The following is a 25284-nucleotide window of genomic DNA, read 5'->3' as shown; positions in this document are numbered from 1 at the left end:
TGTTTGAACCTCCTTATGTCTTCTCCCACATCTCCGGCCCAAAGTTGCCCAGCTTGGCTGTCCACTGCATCATGGTGTGGCTGTCGATGAAATCATACTGACCCTGCCCCAACTTCCCGTCCTCACTCATGCTCAGCGTGATGATATACTCGTTTCCATACTCGCCCGCATCGGCAGTGGCTTTGGCGTGCAAGAACAAGGCAACCTTGCGTGGAGCCTCGTCGACAATGGCATCTGTCATCTTTGCAAGGTGGTGTGCACCATCTTGAAGACCTCGACGTTGAACGAGACATACTCGTCGTTGTTGCGAGTTGGGCTCTTGACCGAGGATGGCCCGCCTCGATGGGTACAGGATGGAGTGCAGCAGGCAGCTATGGCGGGAAGTCACGCTGGTTGTGTGCGTCGAGGTACCTTTGGGCGGTTTCGAGGAGTTGCTGGTGCAGTGATATGGCTATGTATCGGTGTCTATCTATGCTCCTATACAAGTGAATTTAGTCCTCTTATCATGTCTGGCAGAGCAAGCAGGGAGCACAAGTCGAATTGCATGAAGATGGGCGGTATTATGGTGCACAGAGGCATAGATAACCAGCCCAGACTGGACTAGTGGCTTGAAGAGGCAGAATCAATACCATATTACATCTAGACTAGTTCAGCCAGATAGGAATTAGGGAAGAGGAACGGCGTATCCATATACGCATTTACACAGGACAGGTAATAATACATTCACCATCAGCTCACTAGACTCGCCGAGCCTCTACCAACTTCGATTAGCTTTCATGTGATGCCGGGGGATTCTAATCCAGCCCCCTTTTCAATCTACCTAGACTGCTCAGTTAAGCTCCTCCTGTAGTGCTCTCTTTCCACCTGCTTCGTTCGAGGGCCTGGTGGAAGACCAGCTTGCCCTCGTGGACTACCTGTGCTGGCGGCACTGCTGGTGCTATAAGGACAGGCTGGAAGTGCACAAATCTGAAGAGCTTATCATCCCAACTTGTAGACAAGTCTTCGAGACTGACAATGTTTAACAACCACCTGCCCAGCGTCGAATAGGTGGCAGCCGCTTCTCCACAATATGGTCGTCTGGATGCCTCCCGTTTCCACACTCCGCTTGAGCCTGCTCACTCTCATGTTCATGGTAATCGCACCAGTTATCGTCCCAATCATTACCAGAACCGGGCACATCGATTCTTTGAAAGGCTATCAGCAGCGCTTCTGTGAGAAAAGTTGGAGATAGTGTCACCTTCTCGAAATCGGTGTAGTGACTATAGCAATGGCTCAGATATTCGCACATGGGTGATTCGAAGTCGAGGTTGTCGAGAGCGTGTTTGATGATCGTGGGGCATGGCAAAGTTTCTGAAGAAGCGATGTAACGTTGGAAATGCGAGCATAACGACGGCCTTGAAGGTGACCCCTTTATACCTGTCCGCAAAAATATATAGATCCAACAGACGAGCAAATACACGTCCTTTGCGGTTGAATCCGGGATACCAGGTCTTGTTGTCGGTTATGGTCTGGCCCGTCAGCCTCGCCAGGGGCATTTTGATCTTCTGTAGGATCGCTGTCATCTCTTTCATCGCCGTCATCTGGCTCACCGTCTCCCTTGGTCTCTACTGTCGTCGGAGTCCGCTGTAGTTTCGCTGCTATCTTCACCAGCTTCCTCCACAGTCAGCTCCTTGGTATACAGCCACCTTGAAAAAGTCACAAATTCTTCAACACCCACATCCCACAAAATCGTGAAGTTCATTTCGAGTTCATCTTGGAAGAAGTCACGGAATCGGGAGGATTGACTGCAAAAGATGTGTTTGTGAATCTTGAATTGACGAGACTCCTCTCTGCGAGCTTCAACGGAGACGGTGACGATCTCCTGATCTGCGATGCTAGAGTTTCCTGTGTCAGCAAAGACACATTTCCCTAATCCATAGTGGTTGAGATATGATTTGATTTACAATAGTGCGTCGAGCTTACGCTTCCTCGACTGGCATTGAGAAGCTGAAGTCGCAGCTGCACTTGTGCCTCTCCAAGTGGACACAGAGATTGCACTTTGCCGCCGGGACATAGTAGCAGTTTCTGATTAGAGCGCTATGGGTCGAATAATGCCCGAGAGACCTGCTTTCTACAACATGCTCAGAGGAGCCGCAATGAAAAAAGGCTTGGGGAAGAGAGCCCTTGTGTCTTTACAACACACAAAGCGCAGTGCAGCCAAGCACCCCCTCGGCCCTTCGTCACTCTAGAGCATGAACACTCATTATTGCCTTACTTATTTTGCACCTTAGTAACACAGTGTTACTGGCAAAAGACCGACCCTAATAGTTCGTAAGGCGAGTTGTTGCATATCTTACGTAACCAAATACATCGAAGAGCCGGATCGGAAAGCGAAGTAGGTTACTTAATTCCTTGATACAATCTCTTACGCGAGAATTCCCTCCACTACGCGCATTGTGAATCTAGTACTCAGGGATACTGAGCTAGAGGCTCAGTTAAAGCTCAGGGTAAGGTAGGATCAGACCATAAAAGGCAGTTAGGGTTTTCATTCTCGAGTAATCTGGGTACAAAGGCATGACGAATATTAGTGAATCGTAAATACAAAATGCGGTGGTTGAAAATAGCAGCAGCAGCGCCAGCTACAATCCATGCGATTCGTCTGCGTCGCCCGCCGCGTCATGTCATACAGAATTTCCCTTTCCGGGGGCACAAACTGCGGCCAACTCATGGGCCTTTTCACCAGCTGAAATATGACAGGTTTCCTTTGCTGTGATTCTGTGTAACCAGTTCACCCATTGGGAATTCCTTGACCTGTTCTGGGGACATATCTTCGCCGTACTTGTCACTTGCTAGAATTTCATACCTGGCCTCGTCCTTCCCCCGACCTCCCTCCCCCCTTCCACACAGCCCACCACGCCTTCGACCTTCGATTCGACTTCTCTTCGCTGTTGCCCTCAGACCCGCCATTCCCTTCCAACGTGTCCTCCTCTCGACCAGCGGATCGACTTCACATCTTGACTCTCGTTTCTCTCTCCAACCTCCCCGTTCCGCAGTCACCTACCGAGCACAGTTCATTGACCGAGCCACTTCCTCCGACAACACGACCGCCAATCAAAGTGCTGCACCGCAGCAGAGATACAAGGTTGAAGGGGTTGTGATGAGTTGGAGTGATGAACAGGCATCACACCTTTACCAATGGCTATGCCGCCAACAAGAAGCGAGATGACGATGCCTACCGCCCCTACACCGACCGCTCCGACCTCGAGAGCAAGTACATTTGGGGCCTCCCCGACCTAGTTGAGGACGAGAAGGCGGATTCTTCCTTCGATCGAAAATTCGAGCCTCGAAAACGAGCCCTTCATACACGATGGCGACTGCTCCGGTTGGGCTTGATGGTCCTGGCCACATGCTCCTTGGCCTTCTACTTCTTCTTTCCCTCCAACTCCACTCTGTCCCTGTTGTCGAGTGGTTCGGCCGCTTCGTCCCAGTACGATGATATCGAGACACTGCGGTACTATGACCTCGAGGATGTGCAGGGTACCTCGGTGGGCTGGGAGAGGGAAGAACGAGTCCTGCTATGCACACCGCTGCGAGATGCAGCACCACATTTGCCCATGTTCTTCGCCCATCTACGAAACTTCACCTACCCTCATCACCTCATTGACCTCGCTTTCCTTGTTTCCGATTCCAAGGACAACACCGAAGAGTTGCTCTCTCAAATGCTCGAAGCACAACAAGCCGACCCGGATCCGTCGCAGCCATACGGAGAGATTTCGGTCATACACAAGGATTTCGGGCAGGCAGTTGGTCAAGATGTGGAATCCAGACACGGTTTTGCGGCCCAAGCCAGCCGAAGAAAATTGATGGCGCGGGCACGGAACTGGCTGCTCAGTGCGGCTCTGCGGCCATATCACAGTTGGGTGTATTGGCGTGATGCTGATGTCGAGACGTGTCCCTACACCATCATTGAAGATCTCATGCGGCATGACAAAGATGTCATTGTACCTAGTGAGTCTCCCTGGTATTTGTGTCTAGTTCAAGGCTAACAAGGAAATAGATATCTGGCGGCCCTTGCCGGACTGGCTTGGGGGTGAACAACCCTACGATCTCAACTCCTGGCAAGAATCCGAGACTGCCATTGCCCTCGCCGAATCTCTAGACGAAGACGCCGTCATTGTCGAAGGCTACGCAGAGTATGCCACCTGGCGGCCTCACCTTGCCTACCTCCGCGACCCCTATGGGGATCCCGATGTCGAGATGGAACTGGACGGCGTTGGCGGAGTCTCCATTCTCGCCAAAGCCCGCGTTTTCCGTGCCGGTGTTCACTTCCCGGCCTTCTCCTTTGAACGGCACGCCGAGACTGAAGGATTCGGGAAGATGGCCAGACGCATGAAGTTTTCTGTCGTTGGACTCCCACATTACACTGTGTGGCATCTGTATGAACCGTCCGTGGATGACATCCGGCACATGGAGGAAATGGAGCGTGAGAAACGCGAACGGGAAAAGCAGGAGAAAGAAAACGCCGACCAGGTCAAGAAGCTCGACGACGAATTCCGACAGGTGGGCTCTCAATGGGAGCAGGATAAGGAAGCTATCGCGGCCGTCATCAAGAAGGAAGGTGTGCAGTTGATCAACACGAACGCTGACAAGAGCGAGAAGGCCGCCTTGGCCGATCAAGACGAGGAGAGCGGCTGAAATGGATAACAACTGGACAGGTGGGTGGCTACCTACCGCGCTTCACGATACAGCGGTCTCGGGTAGAGGATCATGGAATTCAGGAAAAAAAAAAGCAAAAGATAACGGATCATGGGATATGGGATAGAAAGCAAGCGATCCAAACATCTTGAGCAAAGCATGATGCGTACATGGACGAGAGTTGGCGGCGTTCTGTATCAACCATTTCGGGGTTCATGTATTTTGGGCGACCTCTCCGTTGGTGGGAGGCTCTTTTGCGACCTGTACACAATATCATCGAGGGATGCTCGGCGGCGATGGTTGCTGGCCTGAGAGCGCTTCATTTTATTATGAGGGAGGCAAGTGCATCATGATCGAGGCTGCTGTGAGAATATGCCAGACAGATACGCAGCATCGCATTTCAATACATGGTCCCGACGTGGACCTGCATTGATCCATGTCCGAAGTGCTTGAATAGATGTTTGTAGGAGACTGACTGTATGCATTATCTCGACTGTTGTCGTTGTTGTCGTTGTTGTCGTAGTGGTGGTAGTGTTAGTAGCCAAAGATGGCAAGTTGAACGAATGACGTCGGTCTTTGCGGCGCCACGACACGTCCAGATTGGGACGCGTCAAACTTCAAGTTTAATAGGCCGATGCACAATTATTGGCACACTGTCACCGACCATAGCAGACCGCTCCCTCAACAGGTTTGAGGCGAGAACCGAGAGAGAGAGAGAGAGAGAGAGAGAGAGAGAGAACATCAAGTCAATACCACCATGTCCGCCTCCTCACAACCCTCCGCCTTTCCTCCCGTCGCCGTCTCCTCCACCCTCCCACACCAGAGTCTCCGTTTGCTCGAGCTGCCGGCCGAACTGCTCGACGTGGTCGAGGCGCAGATCAAGAATCCCAGCAAGAGGCGAAAACTGTGGTTCAAATCTTCGGCCGCGGCCAAGGGACAGCACCACCACCACCAGCAGCGACCATTTGGCTCCAGTTCTCTGACTACTCCCGTCGCCGCCGAAGAGGGCGGGGGAAGAGGAGGAGACTTTCTCCACCTCTGCACCGACGACAAGATCTGGGCTGTCAAGCAGGTCAGCACGAGTAACAGCGTCTATGTCACCCAGACGTGTCACCAGCCTCGTGCGACACAGAACCAGCAGGGCGTTGGTGAGGATGGAGGTGCACCGCCGTCTGGCGGTGGTCATGCAGAAGAACAAGTGGATGAGATTGGGTTAGCCGTGGCTGCTGGGAGCAGAGGTGGGATCACGACAAAAGCGCAGGTGAAGAATGTCCTCGAGCTGATCGAGGTCGAATCGGACGAGCGAGCGGTTCACAAAAAGGTCCACGATATGGTTCCCGTATATCATGACGAGGGGGAGGATGATCACCGTCACGTCCTTGACCGAGACCCGCGCGAAGCGGTGTCGATGAGGGACGTCCTCGACAACATTGCCGCACCAACGAGGATGGTGCGTGATGTGATGAGGAAGTCGTTCATCTTTGGGCTCTCCCAGACGACCACGTCGCGGAAGGGGGCCGTGGGACACGAGGAACGGGTATATTTGGCCTCTCCCTCCCTGCTGCTACGGCACTGGAAGGAGTTCTTGCAGCAATGCACCATCTCGGGGATCGACCTCGCGAAGAACAACGACAACGTTCTGGCCGGGGCTGACCTCCACGCTGTGCTCAACGGACTAGCCGCTGAAGCAGCAGCAGCAGAAGAGACAGAAGAAGCGGGACGGCGCTGCTCCTCCCTGGCTCGGAATGTCACGATGGCCATCGTACGTCGATTTACAGACGTGCCCGATATGGACCTGGACCTGGACTGGGACCAGGACTTGAGCCTCTTCGCCGACTCGATCGGCAGTGCACGACTGAAATTCAACCCCAACCTTACGCGAGACATGGTCGGACGCTGGCTCCTCCTGTCCCATCACGCCCGGCGAAAGTCATCACCGCTTTCCACAGGAGCAGCCTCCTCCTCCTCCTCCTCCCGGCGCGAGTCGGATCACGGGACCATGCGCGTCGACGACTTCACGACCGAGTGGACACAGCTGCTCCCGGATTCCTGGGCCGTCGAGTGTAGCAACAATGTCGCCAGCCTGATCTCGTCCGTTGTTGACCTGAACGTGGACTTGACCAGGGATCGCGAGGGCGTGGCGGTCTTGAGGTTCGTTGCGTCGAGCCACGGAGCCGAAGAAGCTTCTCATGCTCCGTCTCATTCATCCGCCGCCGCCGCCGCTGCTGCTTCGAGCATGGGGGTCCCTGGCCTCGCAAAGGACGCGCAGAGCGAGAACCAGAAAAAGCGAAAGTGGCACGAGAAATTCGGCGCGCAGAGGTCTGCGCCCGCTGTGAGGAAGTGAGTGAGTGAGTGAGACAGACTCTGAGAGAGAGAGGGCAGCCGAAACCCGTTCCTTTCCTTTCACTGATGATGATGATTACGACCAAACAAGGCCTGTCTGTCCGTCTGTCCGTCTGTCTATCTACGATTGAAGAAACATTCCATTCCAAGCATGTGTGTAGAATGGATCTCAAAGGGGCGGGAAATTGTGGTGAGAAGGAAGAGAGGACTTGTCATGATGTATGTTGTATGGTGTGTGGTGTATGGGTTCTCGTTCACCGAGTAACTTTGACTGGATACCGTGGACCGTCCGTCAAGAGACCCATGCAAGTACATGTACATGTAAGTAGCTAGCTACGCCCGTAGGTACTGTATGTATGTATACCTGTACGTAGGTACATACATACATACACACATACGTAGACAGTCCAGTTGGGAATGCCCCGGAAGCACCACACATACACATGCACACACACACACACACACACACACACACACTCTCTCTCTCTCTCTCTCTCTCCCTGATCTTGGTACGGGTTCTTTCCCTTCCCATTCAACCGTTCTCTAACCTCGAGCGAACCTTGTGAGCGCATAATAGACAACCGCATTCGCTTTCTAATGGCAATCCCCCTTTCTCGGCGCTCCTGGAAAAGAAACCAAACCACATTCATTCCATTCATGCGACCAATTCCCTCAACTTTCCCTTCTCCTCCTCGGTCAACTGCTCAAATAAAGCCGCAAAACCGTCCCGGCCCGCCTCGTTCTTGAACCACTGCAGCAGGTAGTCGGCAGTCTCTTCGTCCCGGGCCCTCGAGCCCGTGTGGCTCAGGACATCATCGTCCGCGCCGTCGCCGCCCGTAGTCCCCCCCACCAGGGCCATCAGGTCGTTCCGGACGCTGGCGCTGGCCAGGTCCAGGGCGCCCGCCGAGCCCACGTCCTCCCACTCGTCCGCGTCGTCGGCATCCTCGTCCTCCTCGTCCAGCGCCTCGGCGGCTGCTTGGGCGGCCGTAAGATCAGAAAACTTGGAGGTGGCGGCGTTGGCGAGCTCGTCGACCATGATCTTCAGGATCTTCAGGTCTGCCGGGACCTGCGTCCATCGGTCCGGGTTTAACTTGGCCTGCGATCGTGTCTTGATCCGTCCGCCCGGTCGAGCATCCACGATCAAATCCCCCTTGACGCTCACCGCGTGGACTCGGGGATCGTGCAGGGCGAATATCTTCGACAAGGCCACCACGTTCTGTCTCACCTCCTCGAACCCGGCGAAGTGCACGGAATTCTCCAGCCACTTGGTTAAGACCACATTGAGTCCGTTGGTCCCGTTGATGTTCACCTCGCTCAGAAAATCGAGAACTTCCTTCGGAGCTGCCAGCGAGAGACCCACGAAAACCATACAGATGCTCTGAATAAACTGTATTCTCTCCGCTGTGGCAAGACGCACCGCCACTGCGCGCAGCAAATCCATCAGGTACGGTCCGAGTTTATCGGCGCCGAACTTGGTGACTAACACCGACGCCAGTCCGCCAACTTCTTGACCTGCGTTCTCGTCGACATCCGGGGAGTTGAGGAGGCGGTTTATGATGGTCAGCGTCACTTCGATTGACGACTTCCCCTGAGAATCTGTCCAGGACAGGAACTGTTGCGTGCCTTTTACAGCATGTGGTTGAGCGCCAGCGTGGCCGGCCGCACGAGTTCCGGCTCAACGGCTTCCATGAGCACACGTTGTAACTTTGGCATCACAGCTTGCACGAAGCCGGACGGTAGAGGGTCGGACCCGAACTCAGCGAGAGCAGAGACGAGCTCAGCGGCGAGATTCGTCAACGCAGATTCCTGGGTCATGTTGGCGATGTCGAATGCACCGGTGAGGGATGGGATGGTTTTTGCGCACAGTCGCACATATGGTTCGTGTCCCGAAGAAGACACCGACGAGACGATCCCCTCGAAAGACTCGGTGAGGAGAGTGAAAAGTTGGAAATTCGACGCGCCGTCCGATGCCAGCGTGAAGAACAGGTCGAGCGCACTATTACCGTCAGTGGTGATCGTGGATGTGTCCAGCATGATGGCGTCACGAAGGAGCTGGATCAGCGCCGCCTTGACATCGTCGGCGTCTTCAAGTTCGTCGCGGAGGTCGTGCGAGGAGATAAATTCACCCACCACGTTGACCACCGCGGTTTGCATTGGTCGTGTCACGGTCGGTGGGAGAGCGTCGAGGTAGTCATGCAAAACGCTCAGGCACGCGACTTTGACCACGTCGGATTCATCCATCGACGAGGCGGTTACAGCATTGGCAAAAGCCACCGCGCCGGCGTGGAGGAATTGCTCACCGTCAGCGACCTTGAAGAAACATCCTGCGGCCATTTGTCCTGCCGCCCGCATGAAGGGATTGGGGTGCTGGAGCGTGTCCGAGAGACCTTCGACAACCGCAGAAGAAGCTTGCGGGCTGAGCCTCCCCGAGACATCGTCAACGTCTTTGAGGCACTGGTTGAGGAGAAAGACCAGTGCTTCGCGTTCTTTCCATCCTGTCGTTTGGCTCGACAGGGTGTGCTGCTTGAAATGCAACAATGCCAAAATGGGAATCTGCTTTAACCATTCACCCAGGCTCCGCACTGCGAGTTCCGCGCACGCTGCTCGGGGGGTGTAGTTTGCTGTAAGAGATGTTGCTTCACAGAGGTACAAGTTGGCGTCGTATTCCCATAGCGCTTCTTCCTCCTTCGGGATTCTGGCATAGAGAACCAACACCCGGATCAGCTCTTGCAGCCAGGGAACAGTATGTTGTGCGTCACCCAGTTGCTGCATTTGTGCCGTGAGCTCTTTGCGTACCGTGGGGGCTCTAATGGTGACTTGTAAGAAGTCGAGCTCTTCCAGGACAAGTGCGTCGAGACTGCACGGCAGATTATCGCTGTCGACCAGTTTGCCTTCGGCCGTGCCGTCGATGTAAAGTTCAGCATAGACCGTTGCAATCCTCGTCAATTCCTCCCAAACGATTTGAAACAGGGCCATCACATGTGGAGAGAGAGCCTGCGCGTAGACTTGTCGCAGTTTGTCGAGTGTCTGGTATCATGTTAGCGACGACGCCTCTCTTATTCCCCCCCTCAAGCTCTAAAGAGAGGGGCCATACCTTCACCACCTGAACTTTGAGAGCGACAAGGCCCCGGAATGACGCATCTTCGGATTTCAGAGACGGTGGCAGCGGCTGCTTCAGTGTCTCCATAAAAAAGGGCATCCAAGCCTTTAGTGACTCGTTCAGGAAGGCCTTCACCGCCGCTCCATGCTCAGCCATCACCATCTCCAGCATCTCAAAGCAAGCTCTAAAGACATTCAGAGTCATGGCCCGCACGATCAGACTCCGAGCGTTATCCACCGCCACATGCTGCAATGCGTTGACGAGATCTTGGGCGATCAAGAAGAACTGTTCTTCGGTCAAGCCCTCATCGATCAGTTCCGAGAGGACGCGTAACGCGCCATGAATGGGTGCGTCATCTGTCGACGTGTTCAGAATGGTGAGTAGCGAGGGTAGGAGTGAGGGCCACGCGTCAGGAAAGTCGACACTGGCAATTTTGCTGGCGACACCAGCGGCAAGGGCTTGAATACTTGCGTCTTTCGGTGCTTGCTCGCCCGCCAGCGTGCAGATGGCGAAGACTCGGTCACGGACGCTGGACTTGGCTTCGTCGTTGAGATACACATTGCCTGTGAATGTCTCGTCGAACTGTGGCGACCACGTGGTGGAGACGTAGTTCTTCAGAGCCGTCAGTGCAGCCTTGCGAGAGCTGGGCTCGATGTCGCCGTGTGAGGCTATGGTCAAGAGCGCGAAAGGGAACTCGACCTGAGGATAGAGTCGCAGAAGATTTTGCTCGGCATCTCTAATGACGGCTGTATCCGGTCGGGTTGTCGCTTGGAGGAGCTGGAGGACCTGTTGCTCCATGATTGTCGTTAGCACGAGGCTGGCTCGATGGGGAAGGGAAGACTGTCGGGGGTGGGTTCACAGAACGTTAGCCTTCCAGCAAGGGCGAGCGGGCGGGATCGACAACTTGAAGGATAGAGTGGCCACTGAGCCTAGATACAAAGAAAAGAAAGAAGGTTCTATGGAAACAGCGATGAGAGGAAATTGAACAGATGGTGCAGCGCGCGAGTGAGGTAGAGTGAGTGGTAAACACTTTGAAACCGCCAAGACCAAAAACCGCCTTTTGTCTGATTGGCTGCCTGCGATCCTGACTGATACCTCGGACATGATATGTACAAGAGCATACATATTCTTACTGCAAAACCGCGTCGGATCAAACTGATTATGGCTCTAATGCCTTCTAGAGTACTACCACAGGCATGTACACACACCAGCAAATCCCTTGCGTTGACTCGGCACAAACAACTGACCGTCACTGGAAAATCAACCACCTGGCCGTCCCCGTTACCACCCCTAAAGCCCGCTCCACGCTTCCCAGTCTTTTGCTGCTTGGTCTCCATCGTCGACAGAGGTTTCATGCTCGCCAATGAAGCCTCTCATCTTGATCACAGTCCCCTTGGAGCAGTCGAATTCAACCTGCTTCGTCAAGTCAGCATCAGTAACTGGTGAGGAGGGAGGCTATCCATACAATTCCAGCTTCCACATTGGCATAGCAGTCCCACAAGGCCGTCGTCTTGACAGCAAAGCCCTCCTGTTCACCCAAGAAAGCATATTGGCTAAGCTTCCATTTCCAACTGAGCACATCTGACATCAGTTCGTCAACAAAGTCCATCATACCCCCACAGTCTTGGTCTTGACAGTGAATGAATCGAACAACATCTGGGAGACTCATTGGGCTGTCCGCTGTGTGGATGAGATGCACGTCCTGCAGTGCTGGAAGGCGACGTCTGTCAATGTGGACAAACGCGTCGATGTGAACCTTGATAGCTTTGATCTTGGTGAGGAATGCATCTGGCATGTTTTCAAAGGGATCACGGCGCCCAAGAGGCTGCTCGACGATCAACAAAGTAGAGGCGCTGAGGACGGCCAAGGCCTCATGACAAACAAGTTGAGAAGTGAGTAGGAGTGAGGTGTCCGTGTTGGTGACAAGCCGATGCGGCGAGAGGTCGTCATATCTCTCACACAGGTGGGCACTGACACCCGTGATGTATAGCTCAGCCCCCTGGAAGACCTCTTCATAGATAGCAAGCCTCAACTCGGAAGGAAGCCCTTCAAATGTCGAGCGACCCCTATTCAGCGCTACCGCGTCCATGACTCGAGTTCAATGCGCGTTCTCAATCACAGTAATAGCCCACGTAACGTTATGCGACTCCTCGTGGCGTTTGCTTTTAAATGATTGGTATGTGGAGTAGCCAGCTTCCCGAGTTTAATACAATGGCAGCGATCGGTCGATCGACTGTGGTGTTATGTGTAAGCGAACAGTCTTGCAGCAACCCTGGTGGGTATGATTCGTTCGAGTCTGTCTCCAAATGGTTAGAACTTGTGTATATGATGACAACAGACACAAACCCTTGTACCAGTGTAACTCAATCAGAATTAGAAATGCGTAGAGGGAAAGACTGTCAATGAGTGAAACAGCATACTCAGGATGTAGGATGGAAGAAGGAAAAAGAATGAGTGTGAGCGATGCGTCTGAAATGAGGGATTTATTGATGCAGGAGGCATTCCTGGCAGCAGTCAATCAAGGGTGAGAGCGCGAACTGCCTTGGCGATTTGTGAGTGAAGCATCGGTCTCAGAGTAGTAAAGTTGCTGTTTCCCGTCGAGATCTGTAGGCGGCTCCGGCAACACGTTAACGTGGGAGTTCTCACCGACAATATCACCGTGTACTGGGACATGTCTGTCCGTTGTGTCATTGTCCGTCGAAATCTCGACTGGAAACAAAGGGCACCCGCACAAAGCTCCATAAGGGATATGTATACGTATACCCAATCACGGACAAGTCCAGCTTCGATCCCACGACCACGACGACAAATCTCCGCGGTCTTGACAGGGTGGAGAATTAGTCCGAAGAGCCTGCCCTTTATACTTGAGCAGAAGGACCAAATCATCAAAATCGATGCAGTCTGTCAAGAAAGCTCCATGCTGGTGATCCAAACCATATAAGCGTCTCCTGAGCAGTGCATGAGGACGACATCAGATATTGACAATACAACACGACCTTGAATGACCTCTTATCTTACCATAGCATAGGCGGGCAAGGCGACGACCACGCCTGAACAGACTCAACAGAGCCCAGAGTGCTTCGCCCGCCTGCTTCTTCGTGATCCTCGCATAGAATGGTGATGTTGTGCACTTCCAGAATCTTCAAGTTTGAAAGAGGTCTTCAAGTATCCAGTGTATCAGTGTACAGTGGCTGAGTCCAGTTCGGAACATGGCAAGCGTTTGTGAATGAGCAGATGACAAATCGGCACCACAAACGATCTGGTTATTTCCCCGTTCGCAGTTATGTACCGAGTAGTGCCGCACCATCAAAGACGGTGGACATATTTTCGACGCAGAGATCTGGTGGGCGCACCCAGTAAAACAGACAACGTAGCTGTAGGTATGCGGGCCGTTATTGTGTAGTTCCTTTTCAGGATTCATCTCTTCGCAGACGATAAACGGCATGAGGTTCTATGTGTCTATCGTGAACAGGTCAAACAGTGCAAACTTACCAAGGGCGGAAGCCTCTATTTGAACGTCATCCGCCCTTTTCAAAGTATAAAGTGAGCACCGTGCAGCCTGGTACAATACAATGAGTTATCGTAGAAAACATTATATATTGCTGGCCGCTCACTGCCAATCGATGCGCCAATGATATACTACCACTTGGGGGGAATGATATGAAAAAGTACAGTCCTCCATCTCCATCAGACCTCGACCTCGCCCCGGCACCGATTCATTCATTCTGCGGTCGGCATACTTTCCAGCTGGTCGACCAAATTGCGCCAATTGTTGGCCTGAAGTTCTGCATACTTGACCCGCTCTTGACTCCAGTCTTGATGCATACGGCTGATTGCGTAGATGGTCGTCTGGAATGTCACAATCTCATCCCTCACACATTCCTTGATGAAGACTCCGCGGGCATGTTGCTGTACAATACTTTCTTTATCGGACATGATGCTGCTTTCCACTTTCTCGATTTCTCCTGGCTTCACTTGCCCTGGTGGCTTTTGGCGTAATTGCTGCAATTTATTTTCTGATGTTTCAATACGTCGCTCAAGTTGAGGTATGTTGTCTCTCGCAAATCGATCACGTCGATCAAACAGATCACGCATCGACACGAAATTGTCGCGAATCGATTTGAGGTCCTCGAGCACTCCCGTATCCCAAGCCTTGCCCTCGTCTTCGAGCAATGTCTGGGTCGTGGCAAGGTGTTTAGCTGTGGCCTGGATGCCTTCGTTAAGAAGCGGCACGTCATTCTGATCAATTGCATACGTGTCGTTGGTGCATTCGGTTAGGTGAGACAGTGCGTTTGAGAACTTTAGACTGTCCAGAGCAAGCCCTTCGTTCCGCTTCACCAACCGTTCCATCCAGACACACAGGTTGATATAGACCTCCGCCGAGCGGCGCACGCCTGTACGCACTTGATCGAAAAGTTCAGAAAGATTCGATGGCAGGCTGTCTTCCAAACTTGGCGGCAGAACCTTGCCGGTGAATTCTTCTTGGACAGAGATAGTAGCTTGTTTGCGCCAGACTGCAAGTTCCTGAAACCGACGTCAGCGATTTGTGTTCGTAACGCGGGGCTGGGACAGAATCATACTGTTGGCACAGTCAGGAACATTACCACAAGCGTCTCCTGACTTAGAACGGGATGTTGTACGAGCGAATTGGTGAATCGAACCAAGCCTCGTCTACGCTTCTCCAGGAAGACGTTCGCATCTGCGGTGAGATGAGCTCCGTTCACTGGACATTTGGATCAGCTGGAGTCTCTCCAGGACGCGGAATTCTTACCTTGAACCCGTTTGGGAGGCAATAGCGGTAGGCGTCTGAAAGGATATCGTTTCTGCAAACAGTCGAGCAACCAAACAAAATCACTGTATCGCCTCACGACGCTGCTGCCTCTCCGAGCTGTCTTGACTTCATAGTTCCGATGCTGGAACAGGAACACTCCCTCCTTTTCTGGCAGTGTTGTTATCGTGACGCTTTCTCCTGTCCCAGGTGGTAAAGTGATACTTTGAGAGACAGCACTTCGGGGTTCTTGATCTTGCCGATTCGACTGTCGATTGTCGCCAGGGTCTCCGAATCCTCCCCCGAGCGTTGGTTGTTCTGAGAAGCCTCCCGAATTGCCATTGTAGCCGTTCCATCCAGCACCTCCACTTTCGGAAGAACGCTCGTTTGTTGGACTTCCGTTACTGCTGCCTTGACTACCTCCCGTCGTGAAAGCACTGGTTGTTCTTGCGATGCCATTGGAGATGCTCTTAGCACCCTCCACGGAGACCCCATTGACAGACATGGTGTGAGCGGCGGTGGAAGGAGGCGGCAGTCTATTGTTAGATGGACTAGCCCATGGATCCGACGTTGGATCGTTTCCGAATGAGTCTTCTCGTGGCTTCTGTGGCCTGACTGGAGTGGGTTTCGCTGATGGGGGGGAGGGTAGCTGAGGCCGGTCGCTGCTCGACCGCAACTGATCCAAGTAGCCAATTCTAGGCTCAGGCAGTTCTGGACAACATCAGTATTACGCAGTGGCTCAGGGATTTTGTAGTCCTCACTTCTCCTCCGATCGTCTACACCGTCGAGGGTGATTTCTTCACCCTCCTGGCCCAATCCAATGAGAGCGAGCAAGACATTGAACTCGCTCCTGCCAACGCCATTGGCACTCTCCTGGCCACCTGGAATCACCAAATTCAAGATCTTCGTCTGCTCCTGCTCGCTGAGATTGCTGCTCTCGAGAAGGCGCTTGATGCCTGCCAAACCAATACCAACTCCTGTCCTCTCATTGGAATGTAACACGGCATCGTATGCGTCCACATAGCTCTCCGGTACGTCGGTGGCGGGGAGGAGATTCTTGATTAGGTTTTGTCGCGCCGACTTCTTGGGAGTTGGCATTGACCATGGCGAGTCACCACCATCGTCGGCAAAAAGAGATGAAGATGTGGTTGTTTTGTGAACGGGCTCGTCGCCAAACAGAGACTTGGAGTTTAGTGGCGCAGTTTCGGTGGGTGAAGATCCGAACAATGACATGGTGGCAGGTCTATAGCTCTGGAGCAATGACAGATGTCGGCTACATCAACTGCGACATGGGCACTGAGCTGCGATATGATGGCGAGGACTGCGCAACCAACTGGGCTCCCCGAAAAGTGCCGCAGGTTGCTATCGCAATCAATGACTTCAAGTTGGAGATGCGGATGGAGCTGCGGCTATAGGCTTGGCAGCTATATTAGTTCTGGTGGAGTTCCTCAGCACCAGCCTTTTCTTTGCTTCATTTCCTACACTGTATCCTTCAGGCGGTCTAGTCGATTACATTCAGAGCCTCGGACATCCGAAAGAACTTCTCGTGATCCTCAGGTCATCTCGTTGCTCGTTGCGATCGAGTCTAGTCTTCTCCGGCCGATGTAGGGAAATTGTCCTTCCTGGAGCAACAAGAAGATCACCCTCCACCGTACAACCGAGTATTGAGTGATGACAATAGAATTAGAGCAGGTCGACAGGTCACCGTCACTAATTTGGAGAGAGTCTCGGTGGTATCAGGATCGAGGTTAGGGACGAAATGATGAACGGGAGTACTTTCCAAGAGGGCGATTGAATGCTTTGCTTTCAAATACATTGACGGCAGTCAAGTCTGAGGGCCTTAAGAGCATAGAATGGTCTAGGTCAATACTGGTCATAAATTTGGCCCCTTTTGTTGAGAGGTTTAAGTAGACCTTCCCCGGGGAGCTCAACATCGCAAGTCGACTTTTTCTTTCACCAGTATAAAGACAAAAGGGATCAGATACAACCTGGCTGCAGAGGGCTTGCTTGACCACTGTCCGTTGTCTACCTCGTCCTGAAGACATACGTCCACACCTCTGCTTCGAACTGATGAAGTGGTCCACGTCAGAACAATGATGTTGGTTGATCTCATAAAACTACAACGGAAGCCTCCCGTGGAGTGCCTTCTCACATGTCCCCAGCAAACGTTGACCCCATGGCAGGGCTCTTATCGTGAGTACGCTTCTCAGTGAAAAACGCCTAGTCGATCCTCCCACCTGGCACAGACACTCATGCAAAAACTAAGGCAATTCACTTTCCTGAAATGGGGATCACAAGGCGTGGCGCTGTGTTTTGGTTGCTCGTGTTCGAAACATCATCAGGAATAGTCCGGAAGAGTTCTTTGCACAGCTTTCTGTGTAATACTGGAGATATACCCCCTATGCTAGCGAAACAAATCATCCAGACATCGCAAAGGATATATTCGACATGTCGTTTCCGGGGTAAAATTCGTAGTTCTTCCTAGGGAGTGGCCGACATGTTCTGTCTGAATGTGACAGGGTTGCGCATATACTAGGAATGCAAGAAGAGCCAAAATTGAGGTATTGACTTGCTCTGACAACTCTTGAAGCAGACCATGGTATTTTGTCGGTCATGGCACAGTCAGGATCGGGCTGCGGCTATTGTCTGCACGACCGTTGGAAGGTGATCGACGGCGCACGCGAGGCTCACGAGGCTTTTTCTCAGTCTGATCGTCCCTGACAGTTAGATCTTCGAAGCGATGATATGCACCTCGTGTGTCAAGCATGCAGCTTGCAGACACCCGCTAACTTACCTCAACCACCAAAGGTTGTCGGGCAAAGCACATGTTTGCATGTGAATGAATGCAAGAAGTAAAACCGAGCATGACTACTCGTAGCTGGTGGCGCTTTCTTCTCCCCTCCTTGACTCTCGTATTGCCAAGATCGGTTGGCTGTTCTCCGGTCCTTGCAAAAGGTGGCTTGGGAGCTATACTTCTGTGACAGTCAAGAACATCGATCTTTCGTAAGTAGTGGTACGGAGCGGGACCGGGACGAGACGAGGCGCCACAAAAGGTAGTTTCTTACCAAGTCGGCCATGTTGATCTGCACTGCTGGATGAACTGTTCTCACCTTTAGGACAAATACATCCACACCAGCTCTCTCACAGACATGAAGGATCAAAATCTTTAGGTACCAAACCTATAGTGCTGTAGTAGTTTGTATGTACGTACAGAGATCCAGGGGTCTTTTCAATGCGGCACACGACATTATCAAATTCGTAAGCGCCAGGTTACAAATAGACTAGCTGGCTGGTCGGCGGGCAGACCTCTCTGAAGTGAAACCTTTCTTCTGCAACTAAAGGGTGACCGAAAGTGGAATGGAGGTGGTGGCGCAAAGTCAAGACGACCCGAACCGATTTAGGGATCGTTTTAATGGTAGCGAGCTGAGAACGACAGGGGTCGTTTAATAGTAGGTGCACCTACGGAGTCGGGCCCAAGTGTTGGTGGGGAAGGGTTTTCTCAGCGACAAGCAAAGAGTGTGATATCGGCGATTTAGAGGTTCCAATAACCAAGCCACATCTCGGGATCGTGGATTCTGTGTTCAGGGGCTTAAAATCGCAGACGCCCGCAGTGGGCAGGTCATGTGCGGGCAAGCACTCATGACAAGTCTCGGTCGAGTGCCCGTAAGGGCCTCACTGGTACTTTATGCAAGTAGTTGTATTTTTGTCGAGAACCAACATTCTTGTCGATCAGGCATGATTTTCAGGCACAGCAGTGAACAGAAAGCTGCCCAAGTCAGAAGTGGCCCCCACCGAATGGATTAACTGCGCCTCGGTGAGGATCATTAAACCAAAGCGGGAGTTGGCATCGGAGAGAAGGTACGAGGTACTCGACTCGACATGCATATATGGAGTCCGTCCTTGCTTGTCAGTCGAAGGACGATCAATATTGTGACTACTGCGAACCCACTGCGTGACAGCACGAAGTACTCGGGACCGAGTACTCCGTGCACATACTGGTAGGGCTTGTGGCTTGAGATCCTTCCTCAGACGGGGCTTGCACCGGCGTGTTTGAAGATCATCTGGAAGCATGCTCGTCGGGAAGGGTTTACTAGACTGTCGGCGACTGCCCACTGATGCTGGGGCCGGAGCTTGGACGCGCCACTTGGTCTCAAATCGTTCAAGTCAGTCTTTCCAGGTCAAGAGTCCATTGCTCAAGATATCAACGGTCGTCGTACCTATTGTTTTGGGAATTGAAATCCTCATCGTCTTCGGATATTAAAGATCCCAACTATTCGCTCACCTCCAACAACCTTTAGGATTTCGGCCCCCCTTAGTGGAGTCTTATTCTCCGATGACGAGGCCTTTTCTCATGGTCTGGGCACTTATTTTGCTGAACAAAGCGAGTTCTCAGACGTTGACGACGCAAACACTGATACTCCATCTGGAGCCATGTTAACGTTCCAGGTCGTGCGTTTCACGAATGCATGCCTGTGACCACTTAAACATACCTGCAGATGTTAAAACTCGACTATTAACAATAACGACGAACCGCCATTTACCGGGCCGTCGAGTGCTGCGTTGTTTGAAGCCGTCTCCGCCAGATTGGACATTGCTGCAGCCACAGACGGCATGATCTTCGCCGCGAAGAACCATGGTTGACGAATGCTTGAACTGTCGAAGACTTGCGAAGGTATGATTGGGTGCCCTGTGATGGCTGATGATCGGAGGGTCTCGTCAAGGAAACGAAGCCGCTCTAGAACCGAGTGTCGGTGAGACAAGTAATGAATCAGATGCGCTTCAATGGTCTCCGAAGTATTGATTTCCTGCATTTCAATGAATCATTCAATTACTGCCCTGTAATACCCAAGCAGTCCGGTTTGTGGGAAACCTGTTGTTCAACGTCGGCGGTGAGCACCAACACATTTGAATACGCTTTTCTCCGGTGTATGTCTATACCATTGGTTCCCAGTACTGATCAACCCTGCAAGTTGAATAGCACTGTCAATAACCAGGTGGGACATGCGCTGGCGGCTGCAGGTTGGTCAATCTGTGATTGCTGCATGTGTCAGTCTGCCATGACTCTTGGTGGGTTGTTTCCTGTTCTGTCTTTGGGTTAAGCTGCAGGCCAAAATGCGGGAGCTGCAGCGGCAGATTGTGACCTCCCAGGGAACTTGGTTGGTAACTCCTTCGGCCGCAAGATACAGTCGACTACGGGTAGAGCCAAATAAACGGCGCGCAGCGAATGGTGGATCATTAGCACCAATTCCTCCCTGGCATGAACGGACGAGTGGGCCTTCATTGTGATTTCCTAACCGAATTTTGCTGGGGTTTCCGGTTTTGCAAAGGTGACGAGCGTGGTGCAGCAAGCAAGGGGAGTGGTACAAGTTTAACGAGTCAACGACGCTCCCGAAGTGTGTATAATCTTGAATGTGAACATCGTTCGGGTCAAGTATTTCGTGGGTTGTGTCTCGTCATGCGCCACCGGCAGAAGAACCTTGATTTTCTAGGTTGCTTTTCCGTGGTGTCAACTATGGAGAAGCGAGTTACCCTTGGTGTTGCAGCGAGCTTCGGGTCTGGGTGCAGAAACCAATTCAGGTCAAGCTGCGAGACGGACCGCACGGGAGGTGGGAGAGGTTGACGGTGGAGAAACTTTTCGAAGTCGAGCGCAGTTGACTCGAGTCGTGCCCCTGCTGGACTCTCGCAAATAGGCTGGGGGCGAGCCTGTACTGTACTTGGTAAGCTCCCCTTGGAACTTGCGGAGGCGATGGCGAGAGTAGGCCATAGAGGAAGCGAAGGGAGCCCAAGCGGATTTGGAGGGAGAAATGAGAACTTGGCCGAGATAGGTGATTCAGATGGTTGATTGATCATCCTCATGAGTCGTCGATGAGGCATGGGTGAAGCCAGGGTGCAAACAAGGGCGACGGGATACGGAGAAAGACGGTGGTCCGTCTGACGACCTTGGACTCGGTGGGCATCCGGGGCACCTGGACACCTGGTTTAGGCTTCTCGGGCGCCAGGATCCTCCCCATGGTGCCCATCACTCCCGCCCAGGGCCACTGGGCCGCTAAGCCTTTGGGTGACTTCCACTCAGAATGGAGAAGGCTGCTGCGGCCTCAGGTTGCTTTGGTTCTGTCTTCTCTTCCAGACCTGGTATCTTTCCAGCACTTTTGAGCTCATAGGCCATGCCATCGGTAGCCCCCGACCAACCCATCTGAGTTGTTCTCGTCGATCTCACCTATTCCGACTGCTGGATCCGGTCTAGTTGGTGTCGGTGCTGCAAGTGTCTGATTATCGATGGTCCTGTAGGGAATCAACCCTGTGCACAGACGCTCGACGCTTGACGCTTAACGCTTGACTCCAGGAAAAGCTTCTGCTCCATCACCTCCATCCACCACGTTGCGTTACAATAATTGCTCGCATCTGACACCGCATCTTCTCCTCCTCCAGTCCGTGCTACTTTCAACTCGCTGACTCCCACTCTCCCGAATACTGCTACCGTCATCTCGAGTCCACACCTGCCGCTCTTCCACGAATTTGTCGCATCGACCTCTTCGTTCCTTTCCTCACTCCATCTCGATATCAATACCCATCTGGACCGACTTCTAAGCTTGAAGCTTGTTGGCGGGCGTGGTGTATCTCGACCTCAACTTCCAAATAGCTACCGTCCTCAAAGCTATATCCCCCGAACTGACAACCTCGACAACCCGCCGAAACCTCGAATACCTACCTATCCACCGCATTCGACGTCTATTCACGCCTCCGACTTCCACGCCCTCCTGTCAATGCAATACCACCTCGCACAACTTGAGGCAACCGCAACAATGTCTTGAGTTAGACAACCACTCCGTACACCAATTTGCATCTCTCGATCTACTGTGGGCGTCATGGCCCAAGCTATGGATGCCCATTCGAGTTTCCTCTATCTTGTCGACAACCTTCCCACTTGGAGGACTAGCATTGAGGCGTTATCTACCCACGCTGCCGACAAGCATGCCGAGTTTGCTGCAGAATATTCCCGGCTCGTGAACCAAGTCAGACCGAAACGCAAGAAGAGTCCCTCGGTTTCCTCTATCCATACTCAAGATCAGGAACAAGGCGATGATCAGACTCGCACCGTCGAGAGCGCTGATGGCCTGTCGTCGCCTGACCCCAGGCGAATTAACCCTCTAGAGGCTGGGAACAAATATCTATATGCACAGGGGCGGAGAAAGAGGAAGCCAGGCCCATCCATCCGTTCTGGTGCCTCGGGACCTCAGAAGTTCAGAAATCGACATCACGTTGTCGTCTACTACGATGGATATCTACAAGAACAACTCGATACTCTGGTCAAGCAGATCGGAATTGGTCGGAATAATCTGCGAAAAGGCAAAGCTGCACTTGCCGCTGCCAGAGGCTTCCGACTTCCCACGCTGACCGCTCGAACCAGTCACGGTCTCTCCGCGCTCAACGACATCAGAAGTTCTATGATATCCCGAAGTACGCCGGCCTTGCTGCCCGGCAAGAGCCGAGTGTCTGTTCAGAACCCGGCGGCCTCTAATGAGGAAGCAAGCTTTCTACAGGTGGACAAAGAACTAGAGCAGATACAGGCACTGTGCGAGACGGCCGCTCACCAATTTCTTCGAGACGGTGACTGCAAGACTGAACTTCAGTCTATGCTTGAGAAGTTTAATGGTCTCCTTGAACAGGCCTCTGCAGCTGCGGAGAGCATGAAGAAAATTCAAGAGGAAAGTCAGGAAGCTTCAGTAGCCGATGATCTTGGCTCAGAGTTCAGTCATGGTGGTGCCGATTCGGATGGTTCTTTGTCAACCAAACCGTCACTCGATCACTTGACTACACCGAAAATCGGTGCCGCAAGAGACCAGAGCCCTCTGGCGTTCGGCCCGCCCTTGCACAGTATAAAACCATCTGGGTTATACAGTACACCTGACATTGCGTGTGCCGACAACCCAGCAGGACTAGTGAGCGACACTATTGAGGTTGACGACGCCAGTGACCAGGGCTCCATTGTGGTTGATATCTCTCAGTATCGTCTTACAAACCCCCAGCGAGTGAGGCTTTGATCTGCTTTGGATACCTATGAAGCTCCTCGTGTACTTGGAAGATTTTCTTGTGTGCAACTATTTATTTGTCGAATATGTCTTGCGTTTCAGCGTGTTTTGTCTTAACTGGAGAATATCGAATTTAGGAGAGCGGGAATTGTGTCGGTCTGGTTTCTTGCGCCATCTAGCGGGAGGTGAGCAACATGAGCGAAAAGGGCAGGTTCGTCAGCGGAGGAAATTTGGCTTTTCTGGTACTGCACCGCAACAACTGACTCCCCCGGCAGTCGTCAGCGTGATGAGCAGGAAGTGTTCAGTATGGGATGTCGCATGCCTGCGGCACGTACAGCCGCTTCACTCAAGGCCTTCCGACGTGGAAACAACGATTTGGGTGGACTTTGGTGGTCCAGACCCTTGGGCCAACCATGCAAAATACTGTGGGTGAAGAGAGAGCAAAGAAAATGATGGCATGGAAGAAATTGTAACGGCCGCTTTGGGATGAAAGGTGGCATGGGTTAATGGTCCTTGGATATTCCCGATCGAGGATGGAACTGGAGGATGTGCACTTGCGTACCGATGTGCCTGGAATGGAATGAGAGATTGTGCATTGATATTGCTTTGGATCTGGAATCACATCCGCATCCTATATCTATCTATATCTATCTATACCCTCCATCCCTGATCATGTTGTCTCTCCACTGGTTATGCGAGGTGAACTGATGTGAACTGACTGTGAACTCTATCGAGAAATCCTGGGCGGAGCCTTCTTCATCGGCATGTTCTCTCCTTCTGCCTCTGCGCTTAGAAATTCTGGGGTGCATGACTCTAGTGCCAGAACGGACTCATTAATGTCTTCTCGTCGATGAGAGCTTGGACAACGACGGAACGGAAGCAAGCATACAACCAGGAAGGGTTACTACAGTCGCTCTGCTTTACGACCTTTGGTGGTTCTGTCGACAGTCGTACAACTAGCTGCCTCTTGCTTTCTTTTTGCTTCACCCTTTCCACCATGGAGCGGAGTTGGGAGGAGGTTGCCGCGGAACACGCAGCGTATTTCGGGATGCTCCGCAAGACCATGGGGCGTGCTACCGGGTCGAGACCGTGAGAAAGTCGATTTCCCAAAAGTTGGAGATGAGCGGGAGATTCCGAGATCCGACCTAGGACTTCTTTTCCATCTGTCAGGGGCTCCGCTCTGCGAGGAGGGTTTAGCTTGGAACGGGAGCGATTCAGTGCTGATGGTCCACCGAGGCCTTCTGGAGTTGGGCTAACTGTGTCAAGGACACCATACCTTGAACCGAGAACTGCGTTAATATGTCTTGGGACGTCTCCACGAAGGGGGGTCGTGAATCCTGACACGACGAGAACGGACTCATGCCAACGATGCAGGAGCCTCGTCTAGATGAGCCAGGGGCTTTGAGAATGAGGCGAGGAGCCGTGGAAAACGATTTGCCGGAGCCCAATTTGCTGCCAGCCCTGCTTCTTGCTTGTTCCAGCCCCCAGGTTCCATGGGGAGCACTATTGGAAACCCCGTACGGAGTACGAGGCATACGAGGTACAGCTGGCCCGATGACAGCGAGTTTGTCATCTCCCCTTTTGCACGGGTCTTGAGTGAACACAGCGTCAGCAAGGGATTGCCGAATGTGCCCCAGGGAAGTCGGCAAATCCGACCATTTCGGCGATGGTTTCGGCTGGATCAGCTCGCAAGAAAAAGGGGGGGTGGGCAGAAACGCGAGACGGAAGAGATGGAGAGCCCCAGCGAAGGTGAATCTCGGAAACGACTTGGAAATCGCTTGGACGAGCATTTCCAGACGGCAGAAGAACGAGCAGAGTCTCACCCTCAACCTCACTTCAGAGTGGAAAAGCCGTGGCACCGAGAATCAAAAATTGTTGTTGCGGGAGCGACTTTTCATGCCATATATGGATGCTATTTGTGAGTATTATTATGTATTAAGAATAACACTCCGGGACCAAGGAGACTTGGAATGGCCCTCCCGCAATGTCATGGCTGACTGGAGGGTTCTTTGGAGGACATAACAAGCTCCATCGAGACTGACTGGAGCTGTGCCCATTCTTTCGGCTTCCCCATGGGGTCACCAGGAGCATATTCTGAGTTTGAGCTTCGATGGAAGGCATTATGGAAGCCAATGGCGTACAGGGAGACCTGTTATGTTCTGTCAGGCCACTTCATCTCCACAGCTCCCACAAGCCGTCCTGTCTCTGGTCATCATCTCGTCAGCTTGTCATCACCTTGATCCATCTTCCACCCGGAGTGGCCGGTGCCCGCTGCCATTGTACGCGACCCAAGATTCAAGAACATCAGCTCAGCTATGTGTAGAGTGGGCCAACAGGTTTTCAGAGACGTTTCCACCGTGTTGTTGGCA

The 25284-nt window shown here is 52.6% G+C and overlaps 7 protein-coding genes across 7 annotated transcripts; 3 read left to right on the top strand and 4 right to left on the bottom strand.

Annotated features, from left to right (window-relative positions):
* Positions 1-13: 13 nt before the first annotated feature.
* On the bottom strand, positions 14-1979 carry AYL99_08107 (hypothetical protein; the record flags this gene model as incomplete). The annotated part of the gene is made up of 3 exons (XM_018839615.1): positions 14-371; positions 1590-1874; positions 1963-1979. The coding sequence occupies 3 exons, from the start codon at positions 1977-1979 to the stop codon at positions 14-16; spliced, it is 660 nt and encodes a 219-aa protein (XP_018690736.1).
* Positions 1980-3149: 1170 nt separating this feature from the next.
* AYL99_08106 (hypothetical protein) lies at positions 3150-4674 on the top strand (the record flags this gene model as incomplete). The annotated part of the gene is made up of 2 exons (XM_018839614.1): positions 3150-3987; positions 4037-4674. The coding sequence occupies 2 exons, from the start codon at positions 3150-3152 to the stop codon at positions 4672-4674; spliced, it is 1476 nt and encodes a 491-aa protein (XP_018690735.1).
* A 757-nt stretch (positions 4675-5431) lies between these two features.
* On the top strand, positions 5432-7018 carry AYL99_08105 (hypothetical protein; the record flags this gene model as incomplete). Its single annotated transcript, XM_018839613.1, has 1 exon — positions 5432-7018. The coding sequence occupies one exon, from the start codon at positions 5432-5434 to the stop codon at positions 7016-7018; it is 1587 nt and encodes a 528-aa protein (XP_018690734.1).
* Positions 7019-7672: 654 nt separating this feature from the next.
* Positions 7673-10915, bottom strand: AYL99_08104 (hypothetical protein; the record flags this gene model as incomplete). The annotated part of the gene is made up of 3 exons (XM_018839612.1): positions 7673-8629; positions 8683-10044; positions 10112-10915. 3 exons carry the CDS (start codon positions 10913-10915, stop codon positions 7673-7675), a joined length of 3123 nt encoding a protein of 1040 aa, XP_018690733.1.
* A 492-nt stretch (positions 10916-11407) lies between these two features.
* Positions 11408-12206, bottom strand: AYL99_08103 (hypothetical protein; the record flags this gene model as incomplete). Its single annotated transcript, XM_018839611.1, has 2 exons — positions 11408-11530; positions 11583-12206. 2 exons carry the CDS (start codon positions 12204-12206, stop codon positions 11408-11410), a joined length of 747 nt encoding a protein of 248 aa, XP_018690732.1.
* Positions 12207-13837: 1631 nt separating this feature from the next.
* On the bottom strand, positions 13838-16118 carry AYL99_08102 (hypothetical protein; the record flags this gene model as incomplete). The annotated part of the gene is made up of 4 exons (XM_018839610.1): positions 13838-14641; positions 14698-14840; positions 14889-15596; positions 15647-16118. 4 exons carry the CDS (start codon positions 16116-16118, stop codon positions 13838-13840), a joined length of 2127 nt encoding a protein of 708 aa, XP_018690731.1.
* Positions 16119-21751: 5633 nt separating this feature from the next.
* AYL99_08101 (hypothetical protein) lies at positions 21752-22927 on the top strand (the record flags this gene model as incomplete). Its single annotated transcript, XM_018839609.1, has 1 exon — positions 21752-22927. The coding sequence occupies one exon, from the start codon at positions 21752-21754 to the stop codon at positions 22925-22927; it is 1176 nt and encodes a 391-aa protein (XP_018690730.1).
* Between the last annotated feature and the right edge of the window lie 2357 nt (positions 22928-25284).

The sequence above is a fragment of the Fonsecaea erecta genome (genome assembly GCF_001651985.1).
Source record: "Fonsecaea erecta strain CBS 125763 chromosome Unknown Scaff7, whole genome shotgun sequence".
NCBI classification, from domain to species: Eukaryota; Fungi; Ascomycota; class Eurotiomycetes; order Chaetothyriales; family Herpotrichiellaceae; genus Fonsecaea; species Fonsecaea erecta.
The sequence above is the reverse complement of the archived record's forward strand: the minus strand, read 5'-3'. Positions and strand labels throughout refer to the sequence as shown.